At 34.1% G+C, this 23472-nt stretch overlaps 1 protein-coding gene across 1 annotated transcript; it reads left to right on the top strand.

The window, feature by feature from the left end:
- Positions 1-9342: 9342 nt before the first annotated feature.
- LOC108208203 (protein FAR1-RELATED SEQUENCE 5-like) lies at positions 9343-13532 on the top strand. Its single transcript, XM_064086280.1, has 6 exons — positions 9343-9629; positions 9822-9891; positions 10377-11271; positions 11362-11626; positions 11840-12394; positions 12735-13532. The coding sequence occupies exons 2-6, from the start codon at positions 9876-9878 to the stop codon at positions 13410-13412; spliced, it is 2409 nt and encodes an 802-aa protein (XP_063942350.1). The 5' UTR covers positions 9343-9629; positions 9822-9875; the 3' UTR covers positions 13413-13532.
- Positions 13533-23472: the final 9940 nt, after the last annotated feature.

Below are 23472 nucleotides of genomic sequence, written 5' to 3'. Positions count from 1 at the left end.
ACCGAGCCTATTGCAACTGAACCGAGGTTTTTTAAACCGAATCCGAACCGGCGGTTGCGGTTTTCGATTTCAAAAGCCGAAGATATATGGTTGCGGTTGCGGTTCCGGTTTTATCCTAAAACCGAGCCGAAGCGGCCCATGCTCTCCCCTACCTGGTTTGCATGATAAAAAAAAGTTAGCAAAAGTGATGGAATCTGAATCATATGTCCTGGACCAGCTTTCATTCCATTCCTTCTTGCGTGTGGGATGATCACAAGACAATTTGGCAGCCATAAAGTGGCCTGATCTACCAGATTTATGTAGTTTTGATCTTCTAAGAGCTTCAAAATAATCATGATCGAAGGAATGTTCATCGGAAGAAGAAGAAGCACAATCAGTATCAACAGGACCCTTATGCTTGTTCTTTTGAAAATCAAAAGCCTGAGAACCTGTGACATAAAAAAGAGCCAAAATTCTTAAGTTTCTCTATTCTTTATTTGTGATCTCATCACCTTCTCACAGAAAAGCCAAGAATTATTACTTAAAAGAGTAATAGCTAATGATAGAGAATAAAGTAAGAAATGCAAGTAGATCTACCTCTCCTTTTGCTAGTATAGGAGACTGCCTCTCAAAAAAATATTTTATCACTAAATGTTGTACACACATCTCACAGAAAGGCACAGACTCACAACAAAGCAAAGAAATAAGGGGTGGCTAAAGAATAGGAGTAACGGTCATATAAATAGGGGATTCTATTTAAACAAAAAGATCTATTTATAATCATACTGAGAGAAAATTTAGATATGTCCCTCTAGAAGCATGAATGGGAATATCCATGAGAATTGAATTCAGAGGCTTGACAATGAAGATGTGATTAGATGGATAGCCAGATTAGTGAGTTGACTTGTCTGTTGTACCACGTTGAGATACAGTTTCTTGTGGGACCTGACGCATATGTGTAGCAGCTGTCTCACTTAAAGAGATAGGTTCTTGTGGGCTAGCCTCAGATCTGCAAGATTTGCTGCATCACTTTGAGATGTAGGTGCTTTTGGAATCCCGGGCTGTGTAAATTCTGCTTCAACTCCTTGAGAAGAAGGTTCTTGTGGGAAAGTCTGTTCTGCAGTATTCATCTGATCTTCAGAAATAGATTAAGTCTTGAGCTTTGTAGGGAGATCCGTCACATTTTCTTCCTCAGATTGGAGAGCATTCCTGGCAGTAGGAGACATACAATTAGGAATTCTAGATATTATGGTGACAGGATCTGGTTGCTCATCAACTGATTTATTTACAGTATTCACATCAGTAGAAAGCTTGTGTATCTTCTAAGAAGAGAATGATTGATCTGTAGCTTGCATTATTTTCTTCAGTGCAGATAGTTTTGATGTTGAAATCCCAGTAGCTCTTGAAATAACAGATAACATAGTAGAATTGTCATCATCATCAGAAACATCAATTGTGGACACATCCTGTGCAGTCCTCCCTTGTGACTTCTGTCCATGAGGGGTGTCTGAAGTGGTCTTTGATCCTGATACCGGATGTGTATCAGATGTAGCTCCCCTTATGGATTTTGCAACTGGTGTCTTTTTGGAGATACCAGAGGAAGAAGACTGTTTGTTGGAATGTTTGAGTGAGATGATTGGGTAGACACTAGAGGTGTAGGTTCTAGTGTCCTAGAATCGATATCTGATGGAGAGGTACCAGTGGTAGCCAAACCATACTTATTAGGATATCTTGTCTGCAAAAGACGCTTTATTGTGTCAGGAATGACACACTGATTACACTGATATGTGAAACCAGTTTTGTTATCACCATTAGTCAAGGCCTTAATGCCAGTATCAGCAATTTTAAAGATAGACAGCAACTCATCATTGTCAAAAGCATGGTTTGGATTAAATTGATTAAAAACGAACTATAGAAAACGAGTATAACAGATGTAGCCAGTTTTATCCTCTTTTCTGACAGCTAAGAGATCCAACAAGAAATAATCAAAAGGGGTATCATGAATAAGAGAGTACCCAATCTGCAGAGATCTCGATGGTAGTGCATCAAAGTTAGAGACTTTATTCAGAAAGCATCGACTGATGCAGTCAAAGAAAAAGTTCCACTCTTTCTTGATAAGTGATCTTTACAGTGACCCAATCTTATCAGCTTCTCCTTTGTGTCCTAACGTCTTCAAAAATTTTGACATGTCATCATGGTTTAATTTAGTAGGAGTAATGTTACCAAGCTTGGGAAGATGGACAATGTCCTCCAGCAGTTCAATTGTGACGACATGTTTGACGTTGTTGAATTCAAATGGGAGCAATGGTTTGTTGTCCTCATCATAGTCAAACGTAGCAGTATTTCAAACCTACATGACTGAGCAAAATGTGACCCAATAGGAATGCTCGCTAAAAAGTCCTGGACAAAATGGAAGTCCTTAGGTAGAAGAGAATTATCTAGTAGAGCACAGTAGTTGTTAAGAGCAAATTTTTTTCCCCTAATTGGGTGTTTGATGTTTGTAGATGGTGAGTTTTGTGTGGAAGCCATTTGAGAGATGAATGTGTGATGATATTTCTGAGATTTATGAGTAATGAGAAAAATTCGGAGTGATAATTGTGATTTGAATACGGAGATAGCACAAATGAGTGAATATTTGGCAGTCGTTAATTTTAAGGAGACAAAAGGCGATCCTTTAAAATTTGATTAATATAAATTATCGATAAATTAGATATAAAAAGAGATAATTTATTAATTGAAAAATCACACAAATATTCATCAGTATGAAGATTATACTAAACATCATTAGTATTTCGCGCATCAGTTTTTCTCAATCATCAGGATTGCTTTCCCTGTATAAATTGACTTGTCTGTTGATAGCTTATCAATGAAGAGTTAAAATATGATCAATATTTCAATAGTATATCAGTATAAACATCTTACATTTAAGCAATAACAGAGTAAAAACCTGGAATAATATGCAACTGTTTTATAAGCATAAATTATATTCATTAAAACAGAAATGCATATATTTATGCAAAGAGATTACAACAGACTAAAGAATCCCTAACTATCCTAGCTAGTGGAGGCATCGATCTTCTGTCTCTTCGCCTTCTGCTCTTCTTCAAGACTCTTCAAATTTCGGTTGCGATAAAATTTCGCAACAGAGTTTGCGAGTTTGATGATGTTCTCGTGCAAATTCAGCGTTTCCTTGTAGTGTTCCTTCCCCTCATACCGTCGTTTTTCCTCCATGAGAACGTCCATGATGAATAACTCTATATTGATCTTGTCTTGATCAGGAAGACGGTTGTAAATCTCAATGGGTAGGTCTTTTGGATGGTAGAGTTCGTTGTCAATGAGAATGGTGAGGCCCTCATGGTCGAAATAAGGACGCCTTGGACCATATGGGTAGTTGGGAAAGTAGGAGCCATTCTCAAGACGGTAATGTTAAGGGATTTGGGTCATTGTTGAGATAAAGAAGATGAAGCGAGAAAATAGATATGATCTTGGATTTGATAGTTGTGTATCTGATGGAAATTATAGCTTGGGGAGGCGTTAATATATAGAGAGTAAGTGTAGGTATACGAAGGGTCACTACGCGTAGGGATAATTATTACAAATGCATGCAATATTTATACACATATCTATGCAAGAAACCTCAAGTATCTTTATGTAAATCTAACATGGCATATTCCCAAGAAGGAAATAAAGTCGAAAGTACAAAAGTCATGATTATTCTAGCATAAGACAATTTGAGAAATTATGCGTAAAATAAAATAAATATCTTTATGAAGTGATTGTACTTAAAATATAAATAAGAATTAGAGGCCGTGTATAAATAAACTTGACTATGAAAGAGAAAAGAATCAGTATCTAATGCCCTATCAGTATCTGACTCTTACTTACAAACTTATTTGAAATTAACCATTCCCAGTTTATTTACCAACTTTGTAAAAGTGTCTTCAGGTAGCGGTTTTGTGAATATGTCCGCTAATTGACCATCTGTTGGAACGAAGTGGAGCTCAATTGTACCTTCTTCAACATGCTCACGTATGAAGTGATATCGAATACTGATGTGCTTGGTGAGAGAATGTTGAACTGGATTTCTTGTCATAGCAATAGCACTTTGATTGTCACAATAAATAGGTATTTTAGAATATGACAAACCGTAGTCCAATAGTTGATTTCGTATCCATAAAATATGAGCACAACAACTACCAACAACAATGTACTCAGCTTCAGCTATAGATGTGGATATTGACTTTTGCTTCTTGCTGTGCCATGACACCAGTCTTCCTCCTAGAAACTGACAAATTCCATATGTGCTTTTATGATCAACTTTGCAGCCAGCAAGGTCAGCATCAGAGTATCCACAGAGATTGAAATCATTTTCCTTTGAGTACCATAGGCCAAGACCTTGTGTTCCCTTGAGATATCGAAAGATTCTTTTGACAGCTACAAGATGTGGTTCTCTTGGTTTGGCTTGAAACCTTGCACACAGACAGGTAGAAAACACAGTGTCTGGTCTGCTTGTTATTAAATATAAGAGAAAACTAATCATTCCCCTGTAGTTGGTGATATCAACTCCGGCTCCTTGATCAACATCAAGCTTTGTTGTAGTAGCCATTGGAGTGGCAGTTGAGGAGCTGTCTTGCATGTTAAATCTTTTGAGCAGATTATTTGTATATATATTTGGACTGATTTATGAATATTCCAGCATCAGTTTGCTTTACCTGCAGTCCTAGAAAATAACTCATTTCTCCCATTATACTCATTTGATATTTGGACTGCATAAGCTTAGAAAACTTGTCACACAACTTGGTATTAGTCAATCCAAAAATAATATCATCAACATAAATTTGGACTAGAAGCAGATCTTTACCATGATTTAGATAAAAAAGAGTCTTATCAATTGTACCTCTTTCAAAACCTCTGTCTATGAGAAATTGAGCGATAGTTTCATACCATGCACATGGTGCTTTCTTTAGTACATATAGTGCTTTGTCTCACCTGTAGACGTGAACTGGATATTTAGGATCAACGACACCAGGACGCTGTTCCACGTATACTTTTTCTTCTAGTTCACCATTTAAGAAGGCAATCTTGATATCCATTTGAAAGACCTTGAACTTCTTGTGGGCAGCATAAGCTAGAAACATCCTTATAGCTTCTAATCTTGTTACTGGTGCAAAGGTCTCATCATAATCGATTCCTTCTTGTTGTGAATAGCCCTTAGCAACAAGTCTTGCTTTATTTCTTATGATAGTTCCATCAGAATCTGTCTTGTTCCTGAAGACCAATTTTGGTGCCTATAATTGATCTGTCCTTTGGTACTAGTTTCCATACTTCATTTCTTTCGAACTCATTAAGTTCCTCTTGCATTGATGTAATCCAATCGTGATCCTTGAGTGTATCTTCCACTTTCTTAGGTTCTTCTTTGGATAAGAAGTTATGAAAAAGACATTCATTCTGAGTAGCACTTTGTGTTTGAACACCTAATTCTGGATTGCCAATGATAAGATCTGGTGTATGATCTTTTGTCCATTTAGTAACATGAGGAAGATTTTGTCTTGAGCTAGATGCTCCCACTACATCGTATGCTTCTTCCTGATTGTTGTGTTGTTCCTGAGCTCCCCCTACATCGTTGACTCCTGATGATTCTCTAGTTGAGTCGTAGTTATCAAATGGCTGAGTAGGTTTTTGATTGTTATCTGAAGAGTTTGCTGATTGATCTTCTTGCTCCCCTTCAACGGTTGCATTATTATTTGTATCACAGCTTCGACTTGTGTCATATCAGCAGTAATGTTGTTTATCAGTATCAACTTCATCAGTAATGAATTCATCAGGATCTTGATAAGCAACCGTTCGTTTCAAAATGTTAGAGTTTTATGAGAGTCTTCATCCAATCCTGCGATCTTCTTATCATCAAAAGTTACATTTATGAATTCAGAAACCACTCTAGTTCTTAGATTGAATATTTTATATGCTTTAGTAGTTGGATATCCAATGAATATGCCTTCATCAGCCTTTGCTTCAAACTTTCCAATTTGCTCAGGATGGGTTCGCAGAACGAAAATTTGCAGCCAAAAACATGTAGATGCTTGAGATTTGGCTTCTTTCCCTTCAAGATTTGATATGGTGTAACTCCATGCCTATTTATTAGAGTAATATTCTGAGTGAAGCAAGCTGTATTGACAGCTTAAGCCCAGAAATTGGTGGGTAGCTTTGCCTCTTCTAGCATGGTTCTACCAGCTTCGATTAATGTTCTGTTCTTTCTCTCTACGACTCTATTTTGTTGAGGTGTGTTAGGTGCTGAGAACTGTTGCACGATTCCTTTATATTTATAGAACTCAGTCTGTTACATATTTGATGATGTCACATGTATCTAACTTGTTTAGTGTGCAGAAGCAAATATCAGAGTTTAGCTGGAAATCAGAGTTTAACGACTGCCAGCTGGATCAGAGTTTATCGATAGTCAGAGTTTGCAGGCGGCTGATTTTCAGGAGCAGATCTGGATAAACAAGGAAGATCAAGATCAAGGAAGATTGTGCAAATCAGGACAGCAGAAGGATAGCTACTGATTAGATTATTTTAGGAAGCAGATAATTATGAATCAATCAGTAGATATCATGTAACTGTGTATATAAACACAATTTAGGGTTTACTCTAAAAGAGTTAGAACATCGAGAATATTATTCTTGTAACCCAGCAGCTCTTAGTGATAAGCTATAAATCACTAAGAGAGTTTTTGTAACCTACTGAGTTGTGTGAATAAGAGTTTACTTTGTTAATTCTCTTATTTGAGTGTTCGGTTATTGATTGTGTTCACTATATTAATTTATATAGTGATTAATTTCGGCCTAACAAGTGGTATCAGAGCCAGCTCTGTTGATATACCTACAGTGAGATCTTAATCTCACAATCATGTCTGAAAAATCACAAACTTCAAATAGTAGATATGAGTCACTTAGGGTTCCGGTCCTCAGGGCATCTGAATATCCTATCTGGAAGGTTAGGATGGTTATGTTTCTGGAATCCACAGATCCAGAGTACCTGGACAGGATTTATGATGGTCCACACATGCCAACAAAGCTCTCTGTTGCAGTTGGAGATGAACCCCAGAAGATGATCCCCAAAGAAAAGAAAGACTATACTCCTGAGGACATCTCATCAATCAGTAAGGATGCAAAAGTAAAATACTTGTTGCACAGTGCTCTAGACAATGCTATGTCAAACAGGGTGATTGGAAGCAAAACTGCAAAAGAAATATGGGATGCTTTGGAAATCAGATGTCAAGGAACCAAAGCCATCAAAAAGAACAGAAGGACCATACTTACTCAAGAGTATGAACACTTTGATTCAAAAACTGGTGAATCATTGACTGATCTTTATGACAGGTTTGTCAAGCTGCTGAATGACTTATCTCTAGTGGATAAAGAATATGACTTAGAAGATTCAAATCTCAAATTTCTGCTTGCTCTTCCTGAAAAGTGGGATTTAAGGTAACCACTATAAGAGATAATCATGATCTTGAAGAGATGTCTCTGGATGATATCTTTGGAAGATTGAAAACTTATGAACTTGAGATGGAGCAAAGGAGCAAACGACATGGTGGGAAACCCAAACCAGTTGCTCTAAAAGTTCAAGGAGAAACAGCTGTGAAAAACAAGGGAAAAGCACATGTCACAAAGTCTGATACTGAGTCATCAAACTCTGATGATGACTCAGACACTGATATATCTTCAGACTCTGATGACAGTGATACTGAGATGATGCAGCTGGCAGCATTGATGGTTAAAATTTTCAAGAAGATGGCTTACAAGAACTTCAATAAAGGGAAGAAGTTCTCAAGGAAAGATAGAAACTCTGATAAGAAGGTCTTCAAAAGGAATGAAGGCAAAGAAGAAAAATCTGGAAAAGCTGATAAGTCTAAGTACACCTGCTTCAATTGTGGTGAGAATGGTCATTTTGCAACAGAGTGCAAGAAAGCAAAGAAAGAAAAGGAACAAGCCTTTATCACTAAGAAAGGAAGCTGGGCAGACTCATCAGAATCAGAGGAAGAAGTCAACTATGCCTTGATGGCAAACATGGACAACAGCACTGAGGCTGTTGAATCTAAGGTACCTCACTCCACTCTTGCTTTTGACACTGAAGATATAACTGAGTTAAGATTGTTTCTCAAAAATATGCATGTTAGTTATAGAGATCAAACTTTAGAAAATGAGAGACTAAAATCTGAGATCTTAGAAGTTAAGAAAAGGAATGATTATCTTGAGAAAGAACTAGTTCAGATGCTAGAAGTTCAGAAGGAAAGAGATGACTCTGTTTTTGTTAAAAATGAACTCTTAAAGAAAACTGCTTCTCTTGAATCAGAACTTGCTAAGGAAAGAGAGATAATCAGAACTTGGACTAACTCAGGAAAAACTACTCAGAATATCTTAGAAAGTGGAAACTGGAAGAAAGGTTTAGGATACTCTGATAAAAATGAAGCTGAATCACAAAAACAAGAAACCATTAAAATTGAAAGACCTAAGGTAGCTCCAGTAAGATTTGTTGCAGAATCAAAGGCTCAGGACAAACCAAAGACTGATAAACCTAAACAGGTAAACATTGGTTTAATGACTCAGAAACAGCTTAAGCATAAGCTCAAGGAGGTTAAGAAAGAAAACATGATTAAGGAACCTAGGAAAAATAGAAATGGGAAGGTAGGAATAAACAAAAACAATAATTATATGCCTATTCCAAATGCTCCTAGGAAAATTTGTCATAATTGTCGTAATCCTAATCATCTTGCTTCTTTTTGCAGGAAAATAAGGCAGGGCCGGCTCAACTCAATACGAGGCCCTAAGCAAGATTTCAATGGAGGCCCTTTTTTTATATATAAAATATTTTTATTTCATTTAATATATAAATTTATATATTATTTGTAATAATTTTTATGTAATACTTATTTTTTATATTTGAAATAGTATATATTGTAGATTCTTGTAAAATAATTATACATAAAAATTATTTATGAGAATATAATATATAATTATATTTACATTTAACACAATATTTATACATCATTTTATATATTGTTCTTTTTATTTTGTTATATTAATTCGTATATTAATATAACATTTAACTAATTAAATTTAAAAAAAAGTATTATAACACAAAAGATAGAAATCAAATAATTTATAATAACGTAATACTTATGAAAAATAAAAACAGATATTTTTTATTTAAATAGTATGTTTATTAAATTTATTAAGTACTTACACATATCACTGAAAAATTCAAAATCATTTGCTTTATCTAATTCTCATTTTTTAGTTAATCTTATCTATATTTATTAATATATTATTATATATATATATATATAGGAATGGGATCAAATAAAAACTTTTTTAAGTTACAAACTTACAAACTTTTTTGGGCCATCAGATTAGATTTGATCCTAGGGCTGGGGCTGATTTAAAATTTTATAATAGAGGGGTAATTTAGTCAATTTACGTTTAAACAGTTATAACCTATATAAACTAAAAAATTAACAGAAGCGTATTATTGTTTGTTGGAAATTTTTGCCGGCTAGAGAGAGAAGACGCATCGGAGAGAGACGACGGCGAGTTTCTGAGCTGGAGAGAGAACAACGCGGTTTTCGACTACAGATTTACGCATACTTGAAGGTAAATTACTGTTTTTTTTACATAAATTTGCTGTTTAGTTGTTTTCTTCAGCTCGAGATATACGATTTGATGTGTTTTACTTGTTTTATTGTTTTTTCTTTGACGCCTGTACTGTATTCGTCGGGATTAGGTTGTTTGGAGGTGTTTTGTGGTGTTCGATTGAATATTATAATAAAAAATTTGTTTTTTTAGGTGGAGATTTGGTTATTACTCTGTACGATTGTTCTTCTTGTATGCGATTGTGCTATGGACTTGAATTCAGGTACGACATGATTTTCTTTGAGTTTAGTTTGTTGATTCTTTTTTTAATCTGAATGTTTGTTGTTTCGTTGAATGTATGATTAACTTTTGTTGAACGAGTTGTATATGAATCAATTATTATATGTAATTATAAAGTGTTTGTTGAATATTAGTATGAATTCTGTTGAACGATATGTATATGACTTAAATATGTTGAATTCTGGTTGTATTTATGTTGAACTTTGTTTACGTGCATCTGTTGAATATAATGACTTATAAGTGTACTTATAAGTATGAATTATAATTGTATTTAATTTGTTGACTGTAATTATAAGTGTTTGTTGAATATAAGTATCAATTTTGTATGATTACTCTTACTTGAGTACTTTTTGGGATTTGAACAAGATATTTATTGAATCTTTGTTTTCTTTATGTTGAACTTTGTTTATGTGTAACTGTTGAATATAATGTTTTGGGATTTTCAGTTTAGTTCTATAACTTTTTCAGGTTTTGGTGATAAAATTGCTCAAAACTTTGATGCTAATACATTGCCTATGGATGTTGTGGCTATAGAAGATGATGATTTGTCTTTGGGAGAAGTTGATGATTTGTCTTCGCGTAAATATGTATCTCCAGGTTCTACAACGTATTGGTTGCCTTGTATGGTTGATAGTAAACCTAATGTTGGAAAATCATTTAGGAGTATAGATGAGGCTGCGCATTTTTATGTTGATTATGGTCGTTCTTGTGGATTTGATATTAGGCGTGGTAGTGAGAAGCGATATCGAGATGGACGTATTCAATCGAAACGTTTTCACTGTTCACGAGAAGGCTTTTATTCTAAAAATGGTGAGAAGAATGATGATGGCTCATTTTATTCAAAACAAAAGAGGAAAAGTATGTTTACTAGATGTGGATGTCCTGCTATGATTGTGGTGAAACATACGAAGGGTTCAATATATGAGATTACTTTGTTTATTGAACAACATAATCATAGGTTTGCTAGTGCTGATGGTAAGAAGTTTTTGAAGGCAAACCGGTCAATGACTGTTGCACATCAAAATTTTGCATTTGATTGTTCAAAAGTCAGAATAGGTCCTGCTCGTGCGTTTGGTTTAATGAAAGAGTTTGTTGGAGGGTATGACCAGATTGGGGCAACAGTTGTTGATTTTAAAAATTGGAATAGAGACTTGAAGAACATAATTGGGAATGCAGATGCACAAGTAATATTGAATAAATTTCAATCTTTGAAGGATTCTTCTAATGGCAGATTCTACTATGAACATGATGTGGATGAGTCTGGAAAATTGACAAAGTTATTTTGGGCAGATTGTGTTGGTCGTAGAAACTATGATGTGTTTGGTGATGTTATTTCAGTAGATGCCACATTTAGTACTAACAAGTAAGAAATTTATGTTATTTTCTAAAGTATTTTGTGTATAGCTTATTCTCTTTTTTCTTCAATTCTTAATAAACATATATTTGTTTTCAGGTATAACATGGTTTTTGTTCCAATCTGTGGTGTTGACAATCATAGAAAGTGTGTAACTTTTGGTGCTGGTCTACTTTCAAAAGAAGATATAGCTCATTACAAATGGATTTTTCAAGCTTTACTAAATTGTATGGGGCGACATCCATTATGCATATTGACTGATCAATGTGCTGCAATGAAACAAGCAATTGCTGATGTGTTTGATAAAGAAAAGACAAGGCATCGTCTTTGTATGTGGCACATCATGAAAAAATTTCCATCCAAGGTATCTTCTGTTGAACCTCCATAACATTTGTGTTGAATATATGTATTTGTGTTGAATATATGTTTTATTGGTGTTGAATACATGTCTTAGGGGTGTTGAATATATTGATTTGTGTTGAATATGTGTTTTAGTAGTGTTGAATATATCTATTTTTTATGTTGAGAAATTTGTATGCCTGATATTTGTTAGTTTTTTTTTAAAATGTATTTTTAGGTTGGTGTGGTATTGGCAATGGATGGTGGATTTTTATCAAAGCTTAAACCTTTTGTATGGGGTGAAAATTTGGATATATCTGAGTTTGAAGCTGGTTGGAAATCTTTGATGGATGAGTTTAAGATGACTGACAATGAGTGGTTGTGTGATATGTATGAATGCCGACATTTATGGATTCCAGCATATTTCAAAGAAGATCCTTTATTAGGAATATTACGGACAACATCTTGGTCAGAAAGTGCAAATTCATTTTTTAGTCATTATCATCAACCTGGTGATACTCTATCTCAGTTTTATCTACGTTTTGAGACTGCAATGGATAAGCAACGTAATATCAATTCAGACTTGAATCATAAGTCTAATGTTGCGTTCCCAAGTACTGATACAGAACTATTTTTGGAGAAGGATGCTGCAGAGTTATACACACGTGAAATATTTTATAAATTCCAGAAACAAGTACGAGATGCTTGTTTCCATTTGGTAATAAAGGATATGAGTGGTGTTGAAGTAAAGAAGTTTGTTTTACATGATCTTAAAGCTGCTAAAGAATTTCAGGTATTTCTGAAGTACTAGTAGATTGCATTTGATTATTATTTAATGCCTTTTTTAGTGTAATTTATTTTTTATGTTTGCATGTATTGTATATTTCGTATACAATGTCTTAGGGGTGTTGAATATATGTTTTAGGGTTGTTGAATACATGTCTTAGGGGTGTTGTATATATTTATTTTTGTTGAATATATGTTTTAGTAGTGTTGAATATATTTTAGTTTGTGTTGAAATACAATTCAATTTGTGTTGAATATATGTTTTAGTAGTGTTGAATATATGTAATTTATTTTTCATGTTTGTATGTATTTTATATTTGATATTAAATCACTTATATTTGGTACAGGTTTTGCACATTTTGGAAAATCATAAACTTGAGTGTTCTTGTAGGATGTTTGAAAGAATTGGTTTGCCATGCAGTCATTTGATTCTTGCATTAAAACAAGTTCCTGTGCACAAGCTCCCAAGGCATCTTGTTCTGAATAGATGGATGAAAAATGCTGAGAAAAATGCAACAAGATTTGTTTCAAGCACATCAAGTGATGATAAAGAGAAATTTAGTGTTATTGTGAATGATATTTGGTTTGATTTCAATTCGTGTATGGGGTTGGCTGGTGACAATAAAGAAGCACTTGATTTGATTCAAAGTTGTCTAAAAGATGTAAAACAGAAGTTACGTGGTTGGAAATTTGAAGGGAAGCTAGTTGTGGGAAACAAGAAAGATGTTGTTGAAAAGTTTATTGGATCAGAGATTCCAGTTAACATTGAAGTCAAGCCTCCAAATCAATGTCGGAACAAAGGGTGTGGAACAAAGAGAATTAAGAGTGCTGCTGAAAAATCAACTATACTTTCTGGTAAACTAAAGAGGATTTGCAGGTATTGCAAGACAGAAGTTTATCATGACTTTAGGAATTGTCCTGTAAGAAAAATGCAAAATTTGGATGAGAATTCTGCTGGGAAGAAGAAACAAAAACAAAGTACAGACAACAGTGAAAGTGGCATGGGTGACAATTTTGAACTCTAGTTTTTGTATAGTTGAATATTTGTTATTTTGAAGTTTTGTTTTGTTGAATTCTTATATAAATAATGTTGAACACATATACTTTCATTCTTGAATTTCTATATAAATAATGTTGAACACATATATTTTCATTCTTGAATTTGTATATAAATAATGTTGAACTAAAACAAATTAAAATAGAGAATAAAATGGATCCAATCTCTACATAATAAAAAATCTTAAGGGTTTGGTTGGGGGTATAGAAAGATGTCATTTTTTATTTCAATTTATAACCCTAATCACACACTTACGAGATATTGTTTGGGGTTTTATTTGGGATATAGAATAACTCATGAATTCAACCGTCTTTGTACCCATGTTCAACACAGATAAATGTTGAACATGGATTCATGGGCTGTTGAACTGGGGAAGAATAGTACATATAAAATACATTGATACTAAAGAAACAATTATATACAGATCAATTAGCATAAAATTATATATTTTCATTCTTGAATTTGTATATAAATAATGTTGAACTAAAACAAATTAAAATACATTGATACTAAAGAAACAATTATATATTTTCATTCTTGAATTTGTATATAAATAATGTTGAACTAAAACAAATTAAAATAGAGAATAAAATGGATCCAATCTCTACATAATAAAAAATCTTAAGGGTTTGGTTGGGGGTATAGAAAGATGTCATTTTTTATTTCAATTTATAACCCTAATCACACACTTACGAGATATTGTTTGGGGTTTTATTTGGGATATAGAATAACTCATGAATTCAACTGTCTTTGTACCCATGTTCAACACAGATAAATGTTGAACATGGATTCATGGGCTGTTGAACTGGGGAAGAATAGTACATATAAAATACATTGATACTAAAGAAACAATTATATACAGATCAATTAGCATTCATGCAATTACATATCTGTTTCTTGGTGACCAAGGAATTATGTATTATGCAAAATGCACATAATAGCAATATATTTACAAGCAAAAGATTTAAAAGTCTGATCAAATTGTGCTTAGGCACGTCTTTGTCTTTTTGCAGGAGCTTTAGTATCCTTTTCCTTTTTTTCTTTCGCTTTCTGCTTCTCCAATTCAGCTTTTTTCATATGTTCTTCAAAAATCTGATACTCCACATGATGCTTCTGTTTGTTGCATTCATGCAATAGAATCTGGTGTGCATATCTTGTCCTCAGAACATCTAGCTGTTGGTCTTGGACTTTTCCCTCAACAGCGAGTCCACAATCCCAATTTTTTGAAACACCCTGGTAGTGCTCCATGTGTCTCATGACAAAAAGACCACAATCAATATGATTGTGCTCAGTTCTCCACTTCATTTCCAATCTAACAGGCACAAGAGAAGCTATGTCCTTCGCCTTTGAATGATTTTTTAAAACCATGTATCTTACAAGGAAGTTTCTCTGTTAAAAAGCATACATTAATTGAGAGAATTCCATGTCCAATTCAAGTCAAAAAAGAATATGATCATTTTAATAAAGTAGTAATTACTTACAATATTTTGAGGTATTTGCTGGTACTTTGCATCGAAATCTGGCTGCAGAGCACTACTATCAATAACCTCAAAACTTGGTTTTTTAATGTTGAAACATAAGAGGTAGTGATGGTCGGAAACTGTCATGCTGAAGAAAATCTGTTGGAAAATATTAAAACAGTAAAATTAATAAAAATAGAGTATATAATGAATGCTGTGTCTAAAAATCAAAAACTCAAAACAGTAAAAACAATGATAAATGTTGAACATGGGTTAATGGGCTGTTGAACTAGTTGAATACAGTGATATTTAACAAAGAATTATATTAAAACATTTAAATTAATTAAAATAGAGAATATAAAGGATCCAATCTCTACATAATGAAAAATCATAAGGGTTTGGTTGGGGGTATAGAAAGATGTCATTTTTTATTTCAATTTCTAACTCTTATCACATACTTACGAGATAGTGTTTCGGGTTTGATTTGGAGTATAGAAATAACTCATGTTCAACCCCTTTTGTAGCCATGTTCAACACTGTTAAATTTCTGATCAGTAGAAGATAAAAACAATAACTCAAAAGGGTTTGGTTGGGGGTATAGAAAGACCTCATTTGTTATTTTAATTTTCAACCCTAAGTCACATATTTATGAGATACGGTTTAGGGTTGGGTTGGGGTATAGAAATAACCAATGTTCAACCTCCTTTGCACCCATGTTCAACACAGACAAATGTTGAACATGGGTTATTGGGCTGTTGAAGTAGTTGAATACAGTGATATTAAATACATGATTATATACAGATAATTAGTCATTCATGCAGCAACATTAAAATAAGTTAAAATTATAGTTATCATATATATAATATCACTGAATAATGAAGTAAATATTTTACCAAGTCAACATCGTTGAATTTGATGTGATCATAAGCAGCGAGAACATCATCAAAATCTCTTACAAACTTTTTGAAATGTTGCTCTTCCTCCTCTGAATTTGAATGTCTCAAAACATAGACCTACAAGTAATCATATAATGTTATTCACATGGTATAATGATATATTTTACTTTTTAAATTCTATTGACAATTCACTTACTGTCACATGATGAGGAACAAATAGTCTCAGAGGTGATTGTTCTGCTTTATACATTTCATTCATATTCAGAATGTGGCAGAAAGCATCAACAACTTGTGCTGTCACCAACTGTTTCGGCTGGAAAGAAATGCAATTTGAATTGTCCAGAATTGCGTTTGCAGTGTCAAAGTAAAGGAAACTGTTGCAACACAAATATTATTAAATATTATCCATATACTCAACATAAAATGATACAATATTCAACAAAAATCTTAATTTGACTGGAGGTTAAAAGAAACTTACTATCCTTCTGGATCAATTGTCAGAAGCCAATCTTTCAACTTTTGCTCTTCTTTGTTAATCTTTGTGCTGATTCTTGTTAACCTTATTTTCCAGGGAGATTTCAACACTTCAGCTGCATGTATTATTCTTTTCCCCTTGTCCACCTGTGCAGCTTCTTCTTCTGATTTTCGCTGTCTTTCAAGCTCTGCTTCCTTTTCAACTTGAGTCAATCCTAAAGAAAAACTAGGAAGGACTTCTCCAGAGCTTTGCACATTTGGTTGGGCAGTTGTTTTTATTGTCAGCTTCTGTGGAGGAGGAACAGTTGAAGATACTACATTCATCCTTCTTGATGTGTTGAATATAATTTTTACTTTCTTTCCATCCTATTGATCATTATAACATTCAGTTAATCACTATAGAAGTAACCCATGTTCAACCTCCTTTGGACACATGTTCAACACAGACAAATGTTGAACATGGGTTAATCGGCTGTTGAACTAAAACAAATTTAATATACTAAAACAGTAAAATTAATTAAAATAGAGAATAAAATGGATCCAATCTCTACATAATAAAAACTCTTAAGGGTTTGGTTGGGGGTATAGAAAGATGTCATTTTTTATTTCAATTTATAACCCTAATCACACACTTACGAGATAATGTTTGGGGTTGAGTTGGTTTATAGAAATAAACCATGTTCAACCTGGATTGAACCCAAGTTCAACACAGACAAAAGTTGAACATGGGTTATTGGGCAGTTGAACTAGTTGAATAAAGTGATATTAAACCCACGACTATATTATATTAAAAATTCTTAATAGTTTACCTTATTAACAAGCTGTGCTGCTTTACGTGAACTGACGTCAAGAGCTTCTGGTGCTGCTTGTTCTTCAACTGCTTCTTCTTCATCAGCTCCGTGTTCAGCAACAGGCATCTCAGTATCACTGGTGCGTTCATCGTGAAGCCCAGATACAGCCTCCGTTGCTATCCCAACAACATTTACGTTGCTTGCCATTTCTTGGGCCCTGATTTTTTCTTGGTAATCCTTTTCAGCAGCATCAAGCATTCTGATCACCTCACTTCCCATTGATGACTGCACCGGAGAAACAGTGTTCTCAACTGGTTTTTCTTGCTCAATTTCTTTTGATGACTGAACCGGAGAAACAGTCTTTTCAACTGGTTTTTCTTGCTCAATTTCTTTTGATGACTGAACCGGAGAAACAGTCTTTTCAACAGGTCTTTCTTTCTCAATTTCTTTTTGCACTCCATCAGCTCCTTTTTCTGATTCAACTTCTCTTTCTTCCTCAACTTCCTGAATATTTCTTTCCTTTTCTACTTGTCTTTCTTCCTCAGCTTGTTTTTCTGCTTGAACTTCTCTTTCTTCAGAAACCGGATTGCCCAATGGTTCAAAATTATATTGAGAAGCTCCGTCAGTTTCTTTTTCTTGCTGCCTTGATTGATTTTCAAATTGGTCAGCCTCACTACAGACAAAAACTTGGGCAGCTTCAACCCTCGTCAGAAACTCTTCATTATTATTTACAGTGTTGTAATCAATACAACTTTTCAAACATTTGTTGAATTGTCTGTTTGCAGCATCAAATTGCTTTCGACTTTCAACCAAGATAAAAGCCAAATTCTCTAATTCAACAATCATTTGTTCCTGTAAAAAACAATATCATATATTCAACAACATTGATATATATATTCAACAAAATATTGAAACTTAAAGACATAACCTAACAAATTCAACAAATTTTAATTTTAGATTCAACAAAATATTTCAACTAAAAAAAACAATCTAACATATTCAACAGAATTGATATACAGATTCAACATCATATTTCAACGAAAAGAAACAAACTAATATATTCAACAAAATATTGCAAGTCAAAAAAACAAAGTCATATATTTACTTACTCTCTTTCTTTCTTCATCAAGATTTCTATCAACTTCTTGTGTCTGTTCAGTGCTTTCATCTGCAGACCTGATTCTTCCTTTTCCAAATAAATTTTCAGAAGTTTCCTTCCTTTCTCTTGCTCTCAAATCTTTATCTGACCAAGCTGTGAATCTTGGTATGGTGCGGACAACTTCAGTTTCAATTTTAATCCACACTCTATCCACATAGAACAACTACATATAACATAAAAAAATATGTTATAATGACAATATATATTTTTGAACATGTTCAACACAATTCAAAAAGAAATTCAACATGTTCAACATTGGAAACAAGAATTCAACAGATTTTAATATTAGATTCAACAAAATATTAGATTCAACAAAATATTAGATTCAACAAATTGTAATATTAGATTCAACAAAATATAGATAATATATACTTACAATGAGGAAAACCAGAGGTCCACAAAAGTACTTTGTTGCTGGATCCTTTGCCCATTCCTTTTTACAATTTTTTAAACTCTGCAAAAGATAAGAACACCAATTGTAGACACTGCAGCGATTGATATCTCCTTTAAATCGAACTAGTCGCTGATCAACAAGCCCGTTCGACACTGTTTGAATGAGAGTGTTCCCCATTAAAACCAGAAAGTTTGTCTTAAAATGATCATCAGCAGTGCCTTTCTTAATCTCACTGACAAGATCACTTGTCCTAACATGACTTTTTCCAAACTGTGCTCTAAAAGGTTTCTCTTTTTCTGCCTGTGAATCTTCATCTGTCTCAAGTTCAACAGGAAGAGTGCCCTTTGGTAATCCTAGAACCAGATGTACATCTTCTTCAGTAATTGGAATTTCACCACATTCCAAATTTAGGACACATTTGTCCTCATCAAACGATTTGAGCAGTTGAAATCCCAGTCTATGTGGAAGCTCCTTAATTGAAAAATTAAGGAGCTCATGAAATCCTGTTGCTCTTATCCATTGTGTTTGTTCTGCAGATAGTTGACTTAAAACTTCACAGAATTTTGAAGGTGAATTTCTTGTTCTTGTTCTGTTGGAGAAATCCCTTGCAGAACCTGGCTTTTTTATGTCTTCTTCGTCATCTTCATCATCTTCATCTTCATCTTCATCTTGCCTCTGCTTTCCCTTTTGGCTTTCTTTTGCCTTAGCTTTCCCTTTTTCCTTTCTTTTTTTTGCACCAGTACTTGACTCTGCTTTTCCCTTTTTTTTTAAAATCTTATCTCTCATTGTAGAAATGAGCTGATCTTCATCTGACGTCTCTACTGATTCTTCTTGATCAGTAGGTTGATATTCAGATGTATCAGATGTATCTGACTTTTTCCCTGCAATTAAATAAGAACATATTGTTCAAAGAAAATATAATGAAATATGAACAATACAGCTATTAAAAATTCATAACATTTAAATAATTCAATTATCAAACCTCTTTCCACCTGTAGTGCTAACCATTCATCAGAGTCATTCTGTAACTCAACAGATAAGTATGAGTTATCAAATTCCTCATCATTAGCAATGGCAGCTTCTGTAGGACATATCGATGTTTGATATGTACTGGTGGATACAGAGATCATCACTATACCAGTTAGTGATTTTGTAGGACATATCGATGTTGATAACTGAACATTCTGTGATTTCTCACTAGAAAAGATTTCAGTTAAACATTGTACAACATATCTTTCTTGTGATGATGTCCTTGTAGGATTTCGCAGAATTGCTAGTAAAGGATCTTCCTGAATAGGTGCATCTGACAAAATTTAATCACTTATATTCTTTGTTAAATCATTGTTTTTGTTCTTCAAATTAAAGTATTTAACTATAGGTTCAACAGAATTCAACACAATATCAATAACAATATACAATGGGTACAACAGTGCAACAAGGTTTTCAAACATGTTCAGCACAAATCATTCACAAATTCAACACAATATCTACTGGCAACAGCACTGCAACAAGGTTTTCAAACATGTTCAACACAAATCATTCACAAATTCAACACAATATCTACTGGCAACAGCACTGCAACAAGGTTTTCAAACATGTTCAACACAAATTATTGACAAATTCAACACAATATCCACTGAGAACAGCACTGCAACAAGGTTTTCAAACATGTTCAACACAAATCATTCACAAATTCAACACAATATCTACTGGCAACAGCACTGCAACAAGGTTTTCAAACATGTTCAACACAAATCATTCACAAATTCAACACAATATCTACTGGCAACAGCACTGCCACAAGGTTTTCAAACATGTTCAACACAAATCATTCACAAATTCAACACAATATCTACTGGCAACAGCACTGCAACAAGGTTTTCAAACATGTTCAACACAAATTATTGACAAATTCAACACAATATCCACTGAGAACAGCATTGCAACAAATTTTTCAAACATGTTCAACACAAATCATTCACAAATTCAACACAATATCTACTGGCAACAGCATTCCAACAAGATTTTAAAACATGTTCAACATACTTTAAGTACAAATTCAACAAATAAAAATCGAAATATTCAATACTTCAAAACATTTTTTACTATTCAACACAGTTCAAAACGTATATTATCACATTCAACATTATATCAAACATTCAACACTTTTTAAACCGAATAACCTAAAATCAAAAAAATTAACCTAAAATCTCTAACTGGAAAAAAATGCACAAATATCTCAAACATTTAACCTAAATTTACTGAAACTATAAAATCAAAGCTTTTACGAAATAATGTAGAGATATTACCAGCGACGCTCTGTAATTCATCACTTTTCCTCTTTGGAGCCATTGTTAGTGATCAAGATCTTGAGAGTTGAACGACGACTTCGCTTGAGAATGTAGACTTGCAGTTGATTAAGATTTGCTGAAGATTTGCTGAAGATGATGATCGAAAATCGCTGTGTGTAGCAGTGGGTTTGTGTGTAATGCCGTTTGAGTGTTATGGCGGTTTCGTGCAGTTAAATATTTAGGAGATCGTGCGTTTTAATTAATGTGTCAGAAAACGAGCGGCTTGCAGTTATTTACAAAACTGCCACCGCACCTTTTCAAAATCTTTTAATCTCAGCCGCTTGTTTTGTTTAGATCTGATGGTGTAAAAAAGTTTGTAAGTTTTTAACTAAAAAAGTTTGTACCAGAACCCTCCCCTATATATATATATATATATATATATATATATATATTTTTCAAGTACAATAATTTATATTTATTTTAATATTTTTTATAAGTACAGATTTTAACTATTATAACTTAAACATATATAAAAAACTATAAAATATTTGGGGCCTCTTTAGAGTTTGGGGGCCCTAAGCGAGCGCTTAGTTTGCTTTGCTGTTGAGCCGGCCCTGGAATAAGGACATAAATGCTATGTCTCCCAAATCAGAAGTTAAGACTAGGAATACTAGATTTAGACCAGAAAATCCTTGTTTTCATTGTGGTAGTTTATGACATTCCATCTACACTTGTAAGGAATACCATAGTTTATATTATGATTATTATGAATTGAAACCTTCTTTGAAGAAAAAGATTGATTCTCCTGGTTTAAACTCTGTTAAAAAGTCTGTTAGCACAAACTCTGATTTAAACTCTGATAAATCTTCCGCTGCTAGTGTTAACAAACTTAACAAGAACAAAGGATCCAAGCAAGTCTGGGTCCTTAAAACTAATCATTAGCTGTGTATGTGATTGCAGGGCAACAGGAAAAATATCCTAGTTCTGGACAGTGGATGCTCAGGACACATGACAGGAAATAAAGCCTTGCTATCAGACTTTGTGGAGAAGGCTGGCCCAAATGTTTCTTATGGAGATGGCAACATAGGGAAAACTTTGGGATATGGCAATATCAATCTTGGAAATGTCATCATTCAATCTGTAGCTCTGGTCTCAGGACTTAAGCACAATCTGCTCAGCATAAGTCAAATCTGTGACAGAGGGTATCATGTTGATTTCTTTGAAGAACACTGTGAAGTGGTTAGCAAAAGCACTGGGAAAGTTGTTCTGAAAGGATATAGACATGGGAACATCTATGAAGCCAAGATCTCTTTAAACTCTGAAAGCTCTGCAATCTGTCTACTTGGCAGAGCTAGTATTGAAGAAAGCTGGAACTGGCACAAGAAACTATCTCACCTGAACTTCAACAATATAAATGAGTTAGTGAAGAAAGATCTTGTGAGAGGACTTCCCAAATTAGTTTTCACTCCAGATGGACTCTGTGACTCCTGTCAGAAGGCAAAACAGAGGAAATCCTCATTCAAAAGTAAAACTGAGTCCTCAATTCTTGAGCCATATCATCTGCTTCATGTTGATCTTTTTGGACCAGTAAATATAATGTCCATTGCAAAGAAAAGATATACTCTGGTCATTGTTGATGAATTTACCAGATATACTTGGGTATATTTTCTACACAGCAAGGATGAGACATCATCTCTTTTAATTGAGCATGTCAGACAACTGGACAAAATTTCTAAAGATGCAGTCAAGATCATCAGAAGTGATAATGGCACTGAGTTCAAGAATTCTAAGATGGAAGAGTTCTATAAAGCAAATGGAATTAAGCAGGAATTTTCAGCACCTGGAACACCTCAGCAAAATGGTGTTGTGGAATGAAAGAACAGAACTCTGATTGAAGCTGCTAGAACCATGTTGGAGGAAGCAAAATTGCCAACTTACTTCTGGGCTGAAGCTGTGCAAACTGCTTGTTTCACACAGAATGCAACTCTGATAAATAAGCATGGGAAAACTCCATTTGAGATGGTCAAAGGCAGAAAACCAAATCCCAAATACTTCCACATATTTGGGTGTAAATGCTTTGTTCTGAAAAATCATCCTGAACAGTTAACCAAATTTGATTTAAAAGCTGATGAAGGAATCTTTGTTGGCTATCCTCTGTCAACAAAAGCCTTCAGAGTTTACAATCTGAGAACAAGGGTAGTCATGGAATCCATTTATGTATCCTTTGATGATAAGAAAATTACTGGAATGGAAGATTTTGCTGACCATGAGCAACTGAGATTTGAAGATGAAGATGCATTCTCTGACTCCATAAACTCTGACTCTGAGATCATATCAGAGTATGTCACTCCAACTCACCAACCTCAAGCACATGTTGAGGGGAAGCACTTTCACAATGAAAATCTGGATGAAAATGTTGAAGACTCAGCAGTAAACACAAACTCTGATACTGACTCCTCAAACTCTGATCATTCTACATCAGAGAATCATGAGAACACATCTTCAAGGGGAGCATCAGAAACTCAGAATACTCATGGAGATAGCATGAATAATGGGGGAGAGG

The sequence above is a fragment of the Daucus carota genome, chromosome 2, assembly GCF_001625215.2.
Source record: "Daucus carota subsp. sativus chromosome 2, DH1 v3.0, whole genome shotgun sequence".
Taxonomy (NCBI): domain Eukaryota; kingdom Viridiplantae; phylum Streptophyta; class Magnoliopsida; order Apiales; family Apiaceae; genus Daucus; species Daucus carota.
The sequence above is the reverse complement of the archived record's forward strand: the minus strand, read 5'-3'. Positions and strand labels throughout refer to the sequence as shown.

Bases quoted from the DNA above. Each gene is read 5' to 3' on its own strand.
- LOC108208203 (XM_064086280.1), top strand. The intron at 11,272-11,361 runs GTAAGAAATTTA...ATTTGTTTTCAG, and splicing joins GCCACATTTAGTACTAACAA to GTATAACATGGTTTTTGTTC. The intron at 11,627-11,839 runs GTATCTTCTGTT...ATGTATTTTTAG, and splicing joins TGAAAAAATTTCCATCCAAG to GTTGGTGTGGTATTGGCAAT.